The 9,410-nt window shown below is 33.9% G+C and overlaps 1 protein-coding gene across 2 annotated transcripts; it reads left to right on the top strand.

Moving 5' to 3' along the window:
• The first annotated feature begins 577 nt into the window (after window positions 1-577).
• kel (Kell metallo-endopeptidase (Kell blood group)) lies at window positions 578-9,308 on the top strand. Of its 2 annotated transcripts, none has more exons than XM_046847235.1 (18): window positions 578-716; window positions 1,599-1,770; window positions 1,893-2,195; window positions 2,438-2,559; window positions 2,754-2,897; window positions 3,570-3,641; window positions 3,825-4,013; window positions 4,371-4,531; window positions 4,657-4,774; window positions 4,864-4,959; window positions 6,280-6,378; window positions 6,466-6,543; window positions 6,764-6,831; window positions 6,982-7,071; window positions 8,047-8,114; window positions 8,198-8,343; window positions 8,759-8,848; window positions 8,953-9,308. In XM_046847235.1, the coding sequence occupies exons 1-18, from the start codon at window positions 690-692 to the stop codon at window positions 9,100-9,102; spliced, it is 2,193 nt and encodes a 730-aa protein (XP_046703191.1). In that variant the 5' UTR covers window positions 578-689; the 3' UTR covers window positions 9,103-9,308. The 2 variants fall into 2 exon arrangements, with proteins under 2 accessions (XP_046703191.1, XP_046703189.1); XM_046847233.1 differs by having other exon boundaries at window positions 6,722-6,831.
• The last annotated feature ends 102 nt before the right edge of the window (window positions 9,309-9,410 follow it).

Here is a 9,410-nt window from a genome sequence, read left to right as displayed (position 1 = left end):
TGAAGTCATTTTTGTGGCTATCATGAGAGTCCGAATTTTCAAAACATTTCTCTAGATTTCTATTTGCTCTCTCAAATTTTCTTTATAACAAATGTGTTTGTTGACATGTGATGCTTAAACGTGATCGTTCCCGCACAGCGTGTGACATGGAGAAACGTCATAGTTGCGTCTTCTCACCCCTATCGGACCACAACAGCCTCACACTCCACTGATAGCAGACTGCTGACATGCATGCATGTGTGTGTCTGGGTTTGGCATTATTAATACAGCCCAGACTGACACCAAGCATACTTCAAACTATACTGTATTGTATTTTTGCTAATAACTTGCCAATGTGTTACATTATTTTCTTAAAATAAGATGTGTGTACTTTTAGTTAAATTCAAATGTAAATGAAATAAAAGACACAATACAACAATATAAGTGAAATAAATATTTCTCAAAAACTAGACCCAGGCAGCTTACATAGTAAGCCAGTTGGTATGACGTAGTGAAAAATGCCTGTAGATTGGCTTTTTATCAGAATGCAAATGTGGGAGGAGAAATTGTGTGAATGACTGAACTGATGGAGCCAGAGATAGAGAAAAGTATGATTCTGATGAAAGTAAGCAGAGACTCAGATAGGAGCACGATGCTGAAGGAGAAGGAGTTCTGATAACAGCCTGTTGGAAACAAATGTAAAGACCAAGATGACTCAAAATTCATCAGCTGAGCAGGTACAGCTACAATATTTTTTTTTTTTAGATTTATGCTTCCTTATGTATACAAAGGCACATATTATGTGTTTTGGAGAACTTCCAGAAATTAATCTTCAGCTTTGTAATCTCTGATGTTTGTTATTTAAAGTGTTTAACATGTAGATTTCTCTTCACTCTCTCAAATTTCTTTTCACTGTCTCATACAAAGTATTTATTGGGTAATTGATTCTGTGATCATAAATGTCTGAATGGTTGCTACAGAAACAAATAGAAACTCTGTAAAGCAAACAAATACCTGTAAATTGTATTATATGCTACCACAACAAGGATGATTATTTTCTCATAAGAGCTCCTCCAGATGTTTTATTCTTCTTGTACCTCAGCAAATGCAGGTTTATTTCATTATTAAAACACAGTCATAGTGGTTTTGCTTGGTATCCATTTCTAGTTCTATTTAAACTTTAGAAAGTTTTTCACAGTCAGCTTAGTTCCTCATTACTTTCCCTAAAACTGCTGAAAATATCTCTTCACTTAGCATTCTTCCACTTTTTCTTAAATATTTTAACCAAAAAAAGAAACGCATGCAAAACTGAAGTTCTCTGTTTTTTAAAGCCAGTAATAATAAACCCAGCTATATCAGTCTTAAGAGCTAAAAATGCTAGTGTATTATTCTAGTGAGGTAATTGTGGAGTTACAAGTCCCAATGAATCAGTCTGCACTATATAAAAAATAACTTTTAAAAAGCCCAGTAATTTATTAACCTGTCAGATGGAGTCTTGGTCATAAAGAAAATTGAACTCCTACTGAGAAATCAAGTTCATAGATATAAACAGCACTGTAGATGACTTATGATATAAAACCAGATGTAATGTTTGAAACTCATTTCTGGTGCTTGTCTAGGAATTTTTCGAGCTCTCACAGGAACGCGTTCAGTCTCGGGAATCAAGGACATTCGTCAGGAACCAGTGGTTTGGGCTCCTATTTTGTCAATTTTGTCTTGCCTCCTGTATCACTGGTGCAATCATGGGGTTGGGATATTACTTTCTACGGGAAAAACCTCTAGCCACTCAAGGTAATAAAATGCTGTGTGAAGCAAAAAAATAATCTAGTGTGATTCTATAGTGACTGGTCTTTCCTTTTAATCTATCTTTATACTTTATTAAAGTCTCACCCAAGATTTTTTTCTTCCTCTAGCCCCTCTTCCCTGTCTCTCTCCAGCATGTATGAGAGTAGCAGAACGTCTTTCTGCAGTCATTGGTCCTCAACCCTGTGATTACTTCCAGTTTATTTGTAAAGCAGAAATTTCAGCCAAGAGCAGTGGGAAACACAAAAGTATTATCATCTCTCATAATGTTACTGGAACAGAAGAGGTGAGAAGTGGAGTGGTGAAAGGTGGTGGGAGGAGAACGGACAGCGAGTCAGACAGTGAAAGAAAGAGTGATCACAGTTTACCTGACAGACAGACGGCTTTGCTCGAAGCAATAAAAGAAATTCTGGGTATGATGCTGATTTTAGCTTTCTACCTCTAGTATAAAGTTACAAACATTGTAATTATTAATGATGATCATTTTTAACTAATAATTTCTTTTTAATGATGAGGGGTTTATGTAAATAGTGTTATAACTATAAGATAATAACATGCACCTGCACATATACAGACATATATAGATATACAAATATATTAATATATTAATTTTGAAAATATATTTGACTTTTTTCTCTTATGTCTGCGTAATTAGAGTCTCCGAAAAGAGATATTACCAGAGCTGCACAGAAGGCACAGATGTTCTATAACACCTGCATGAGGTCTAACAATACACTAAATGAGAGCATATATAATGCCCAAACTCTAATTCAGCAGGTATGTATGCAAAATCTCTCTCTCTCTCTCTCTCTCTCTCTCTCTCTCTCTCTCTCTCTCTCTCTCTCTCTCTCTCTCTCTCTCTCAATATATTAGGAAGTCATTTAATGATTGTTTACTCAATAAAGAACATTCTTTGGAGCTGGATCACTTGTTAGATAGAAATAAGTAAGAAAACTTGTGTTTCTTTGTAGTTTGGTGGTTGGCCTGTGCCTGTGGGCTGGAAGCAGCCTGAGTTGAACTCCACTCTGGCTCTACTGATGTCGAAGTACAACACCTTCTCTTTCTTCAATGTGTATGTGGGCCCTGACCAAAATGGGAGCAAGAACTACATACAGGTACATTTAAACAAATTAACACACTAAACATCTACTTTACTCTAAGCCTTATGTTCCTTTTACTTGATTAGCACTTTGGAATATTAGAGAGACAGAACACTTTTGGCTTACCTTTAATTAAACATTCATTAATATAGGAGTTTAAAAGAGTCAATCTTGGGAATTATCTTCAGTATATCAAGAAGTCAAGAAGCTTTTGTTGTCATTTCAACCATATATAGCTGACGCAGTACTCAGTGAAATGAAACAAAGTTCCTCCAGAACCCTGGTGCTACATAAACAACATAAAGCTACATGACAGAAAAATACAGAGCTTTGGACTAGTAAGTGTCCTCGCCACATAATGTGCATCGTGTGCAACCTGGTGCAAACAGTTCAAGACAGACAGTGCAAAGACAACACAAGACACAAAATACAAAATAGCACCGGCAGTAAACCTGTTGTATATTACACAGTGTGTAACTGAGTACAGGAGTGAACATTGTAATTTACAAAATGTAAACAAAATGGTTTGTGCAAAAAAGCAATAGCAGCAGTCAAAAAGGATGTGCAAAAACATCTATTGAAATATAATGATGCATACTATAGTTATGTAAAAATGGTGTAAAGGGTATCCAATAAGTGTCCATAAAGCATGTTAACACCTTTTTATATATACTGACTGTTTTCCAGATTGATCAACCAGAATTCCAGTTCCCGATTGAATGGAACAGCCACACGAACAGATCCAAATTCAACTCACAGGTAATACAGAACGTAATTTGACATTAAAAAGTTGACCTAGAAATACCTCACATGGTTTGTAAGAAAATGTTATGATTGCTATAAGCATGATCTTTGGAGTATAACGCTATTATATAACAATAAAATAATTCACTAATAATAATGAGTTAATAAGTTATACATTTTTTTCTTCTCTCTTTTTAGTCTCTGCGTCCATTCTTCTCATCCTGTAGGGAGCTTTTGACTCTGCTGGATGTTTCCTTCATTAGCAGTACTCAGCACTGTGGGTTGTATATGTCTCTGAGTTCAACTCTAGTTACTAACACTTCACCTCACTCCCACCGACTCAGCCACAATCTTCTGTACCATCACATCACCATTCAGGAGTTACAGGTGGGTTATGTTATCAAGCAGACAATTTTTAAATGTAAATTCAAATTTTATTACGTCACATACACATTCATACACAGACAACATGTAAAAAAATGCTTGTTTACGACTGTCCTACATGTAAATAAAAATAGAATATAAAAATAAAAATATAAAGTAGAAAAGCATGAGGTATAACTAAGTATAAAAATATGGATAAAAAAAAAATTATAATTAAAAAAATGATATATATATATATATATATATATATATATATATATATATATATATATATATATATATATATATATATATTATTGATATGATTGATACGATTGACATGTATATAATTTATACATGTCTTACTTTTTTTTCCTATAGGAGATGGCCCCTGCAATTGATTGGCTCAAATGCCTTCAAGCTATATTTCATCCTGTTCCTGTCAGCAAGTCAGATATTGTGTTATTGCATAATCTTCCTTATATCATCTACATGTCAGAAACTATTAGCAGTTGGAGGCAGACACATGAGAAAATAAACAGGTATGTTATTTTGCATTTCAGATATATGTCAGTAGTTTTCATATTTAGCATACACTTTTACATCAGCTTTAAATATTGCTTTGTTGAAGTAGTTATATTTATGTGTGTCTTTTTTTCGTTTGCAGTTTTCCTCTCCATTCTTTTATGATCATGAATCTTCTGCAAACACTCATGCCTGCTCTGCACAACACATTTATGCCGACCATGAAACACTTCTCTTTAGCAATTGACAATGAAAATGAGGTGTGTATTAAAAAATGAGATGTGTTTAAATTTCAACATTTTGAATTGTTGAATAAACAGAATTGTGTGTTTTATTTGTGCTACTTAAGGTTGTGCCTGGTTGGAGACACTGTGTACTGCAGACTGTGAAAGGTTTTGACCTTTTGATCAGCCATTTACTCAAAGACTATTATGTTGATAAAGAGGTATGATTAATAAGGATATTTAAGTCAGAAGGATGAATGGATGCATGGATGGATGAATGTCTAATTAGATTAAGATAGATAGATAGATGATAAATAGATAGATAGATAGATAGATAGATAGATAGATAGATAGATAGATAGATAGATAGATAGATAGATAGATAGATAGATAGATAGATGATAAATAAATAGATAGATAGATAGATGATAGATAGATAGATAGATAGATAGATAGATAGATAGATAGATAGATAGATAGATAGATAGATAGATAGATAAACAGACAGACAGACAGACAGACAGACAGACAGACAGACAGACAGACAGACAGACAGACTCCCTGATAAGTTTTCTCCTTGTCCTTTAGCCAGCTCAAGGGGTCATCCTGGGCTTTGCAATTTCTCTGTGGTTCCACATTTGCTACGCTTAATGATGATGGTTTTGGCAGTGTTCCATAGCACATTTGGTGCCTTCATTATTTTTTTATATTCCTCTAGTTATTGGTACCTTTCAACAATCAATTCTCCCATCTTAGTTGACGTTTATGTGGTTTTGATCAGAATCATTTTAATTGATGGCAGCTGTATGTCATTTATCTACAGGCCTAAATTTGAATCTGACCAGTTAACGCTGAGGACAGTTAGAGCCCCTATTTTGAAAGGTTGTGCAGACTTTTGTAATCAAGGTGTTCCCAATTATAAAAAAATATTTTTGGATTTTTGTTTGTTGCAAAATCTCATTGAAGATTTAACAGATCTGACATTTATGTTGTGGTTATTTCAGTCTTTATATTTAAAAAACCTGCAATTTCTTTAGGGTGTGTAGACTTTTTATATTTACTGTATGTGTATTGTCTATTACTATATTTTATATTGTTACCATAGGTTTTTATTCTTATCATGCAAATGATTTTTTTTTCTCCCTGAAGAGAGAAAGAGAGAAGAGAAGTTGCTGAAAGAATATGTCAGGTTTTATAACAGTGTTATAAATTTAAATTTGCCAGTTTATTGATTTATCTTGCATTTATCTTAAGCACTACTGGTAAAGATAACGATAATGCTCAAGATTAAGAAAAGATTCTGTATTATATGAGTCAATCATAAATGAGAGTCACTCTCTAATTTCCCTAAATACAATAAATAAACTTATATACAACATATTTTAACAACCTTACAAAAGTGTTGCTTTATAATATTTATAGTATGCAATAATTATGACTATTATAGCAGAAAGTAGATACTTTCCTATAAATTGTGTTACATTTTTTACAACATTACTAATGATTCACCATTTTTCTTCAAATTCCTCTTCATGCGCTAGGGTGAAAAGCTGATCAGTGATATTTACAACACATTCAAGACCAAAGTAGCCTCCCTTAACTGGCAGAATAAGGACACACAGGATTTCATGGTAAATAAGGTAAGAGGTTAAAAACCACATATACCTCCTCAAGCTCTGCAGATAAATGTAGCTACAGATGTTACACAGTTAGTGTTTCTCTTTCAGATTAAGTCTCTCACACCAAGACTCTCCACTAACAGTGAATTATTCAGTCAGCTGAAAATTGATGAGCATTTTGGAGAGGTATTAATAATATATAATAATACAATAATAATAATAATAACAATAATAATAATAATAATAATATATTTAAAAAATAAATTAAAAAATTTGCATTTATAATTTTACATTATTGTATTGCACTATATTAATAAATCATTTTGAACTCTGTATATTCAATTGCAACTCCCTCCCGCACTAGGTGATTATGAGTGAGAAGCTCTATTTTTCCAATTACCTGCAGATGCTTGGTCTTCAGCAGAAGATGAGGAGCAGAATGCTCACTCAAACTGAACAGCCTTACACAGATGTGTGAGTTTTTTTTCCTTCATTACATTGTTATAGGTTTCTAACTTTCATAAGTGTAAAAAATATTATGGGAACTGCAGTTGGATTTTAAATTCATTGTTCAGAATGTTAATGTTGTTCTGTGATCAACCTGCACTACTCTGTGACTTGTAGTTTGTCCATCCAACCAATTTTCTTTGGAAATGACATCATCATCCCAGTTGGAATGTTTGTGTCACCACAGTTTCATTCTTCCTATCCAAGGTATGTATTATATTGTTAAACCAGGCTGGGTTCAAGGAAGTTTAACCCTAACTAGAGAGAATTTTATTGGTATTAATCTTCCCCATGTACTACAAAAACCAATTTTTATGGAATATCCTCCTCGGGCAGAAAAAAAGGCACATGTACCATTTCTTTCCTCACTTGATTTTGCCTCCCCTTACCTTAATAACAGCATTAGTTTTGTTAAGTCAGAATGCAAATGTCTTGCCAAATTTAGTGTGTAAATCCTCTAGAGCTTTTGGAGCCTATACATGTTTTTTTTTTTTTTTTTTTTACTGTTTTAAATAATCCCCCATTGTTTTCTGTTGTATTAAAGTGTAGACTTTTTCAGGGCAGTTATTTAGCATAAGTCGTCCACTGTACAATTCACAATGATTTTGCAGTATGCGCACTACAGATGTCATCCTGGAAAAGAGACGTGTCTGTGCCGTGTTGTATTTAAAAATGAAGGAGAACATAAAAGTCAGCCCCAAACACACAATCACAATTTTCTGCTAAAGTACATTGGTTTAGATGTGTCACTTACTGAAACTGTTTAAAATAAGCTAGTGTTAGTGACTGATAAAATTTTTGTCATGTCTAGCAATGAGACAGATGAGAATAGAAACATGACACAAAAATTATAAAGGTTATATGCTATAATTATATTAAAGGTGGTATGTGGCTAACTGTCACAATAATTATATTCAGAAATTACACCCTAAAGCCCATTTCAAAGAAAATGTTCTCTTATAATTATAGTGTATAGTTTTTATGTAAAGTTCAAGCATTTGAAAGGCTACTTTTTTCTTTTTATTTTGTGTAAACATAATATTCACTGTTAAAATGTTCCCCATTGTTTACATGCATTAAAAAGAAGGCCACATTGTGTACATTTATACTAAGTGCAAAATGAAGCATTGTTTTACAGGTCCAGACTTCCAATGATAAGTAACCATGTTTTTCTTTTTTTAGGGCTGTTAATTATGGGATGTTGGGAACCTTAATTGCAAAAGACCTTCTGCATCTGCTGTTGCCTGATAGTACGTCACCCTCTTACATACCAATAAGCATGTGCTTGTGTATGCTTGGATATACAGTATGATAACTTCTCTCTTTTCTCTAGTTCTATCTCAGTCAGAAAGTGCTGTGCTGGTGAGTGAGTGTGTGTGGTCACACTATCTCAAAACACAGAAGGGAACTTCCTCACTCTCCCCATCCCAGCAGCAGGAGGTGTGGGTGCAGTACTCTGCCCTTCAGGTGGCTCTACTAGTAAGTGTGTGCACTTGACTGGTGTACATATCTTTAACTGTAAACACATAGTTCACACAAGAGGTTTCAGTTTTTTTATTTAAGGTTTTAGACATGTTTAGGCTATTATTTTTATCACCATGATTTACTAAAAGTAACTAAACTAGTGAAGTACATACTATAATACAGTAAACAAACACTCTGCTTAGGTATTACACAGTATCTTTACAGTTCAGTGCACCTGCACATTATTGTTAGTCAATGAAAAAGCTCTTCTAAAATGAGCTGTTTAGAACAGCAATTTTACAATTTATGCTTTAGCTTTGAATAATTCCTATTTCTATAATATAATTTAAATTATGATTGATTTGATTTATGTTGTGTGCTAGTGTCCTTAATGTCTGTTTTCCTTCTTTATCACTTGCTTTTCTCTCAGTCATATAATAAGAGTTTGCAGAGGAATTCGAATGACACCTCTGTGTCAGGACTCTCCCACACTCATCTATTTCTTGCCTCATTCATCCAGGTAGGCTTTTACCAGGTCATACCACATTAATGCATTGGCCTTACTGCTTCTGCCAAATGTCAGAAAACAGAATTAACTCACCAGTTCCCATTCTATCATCACAGGCAAGCTGTGACTCAGGGTCATATAAAGCATACCTGCCATTCGAACCCTCCTTCCTGGTGACTGTACTGTGTGTAAACTCTGTGCACTGTCCCAGACCCCTGACCTGTGTGGATACCAGATCTCAGAGACAACTTTCTACCCTGTGTTAGATGCTTGAGTCTGCTGAGGAACATCATAGCTGGCAATAAAGTGGACAATAAAACAATATTATGCTACTCAGAAATTGAATGGATTTAAAGAGCATCAGTGGAGACCATGACAGTCACACAGCATATAAATGAATTACAATATTTCACAATTATGTATGTACACGTTTGGTTTTTCAATTATTATTATCAACATATTTATCCCAGTCTCCATTTGGTCCAGTTGCATCTTTTTTCTTGTTGTTCTTTCTTTCTTTCTTTCTTTCTTTCTTTCTTTCTTTCTTTCTTTCTTTCTTTCTTTCTTTCTTTCT

Source organism: Silurus meridionalis, chromosome 4 (assembly GCF_014805685.1).
Source record: "Silurus meridionalis isolate SWU-2019-XX chromosome 4, ASM1480568v1, whole genome shotgun sequence".
NCBI classification, from domain to species: Eukaryota; Metazoa; Chordata; class Actinopteri; order Siluriformes; family Siluridae; genus Silurus; species Silurus meridionalis.
This window is presented reverse-complemented; position numbering and strand designations above follow the sequence as displayed.

What these genes read in the sequence shown, in the direction of transcription:
- kel (XM_046847233.1), top strand. Translation starts at nt 690, where the DNA reads ATGACTCAAAATTCATCAGCTGAGCAG. An exon ending in GAACAGCCTTACACAGATGT is followed by an intron (nt 6,832 to 6,981) that starts GTGAGTTTTTTT and finishes TGTGACTTGTAG; the next exon opens with TTTGTCCATCCAACCAATTT. An exon ending in TTTCATTCTTCCTATCCAAG is followed by an intron (nt 7,072 to 8,046) that starts GTATGTATTATA and finishes TTCTTTTTTTAG; the next exon opens with GGCTGTTAATTATGGGATGT.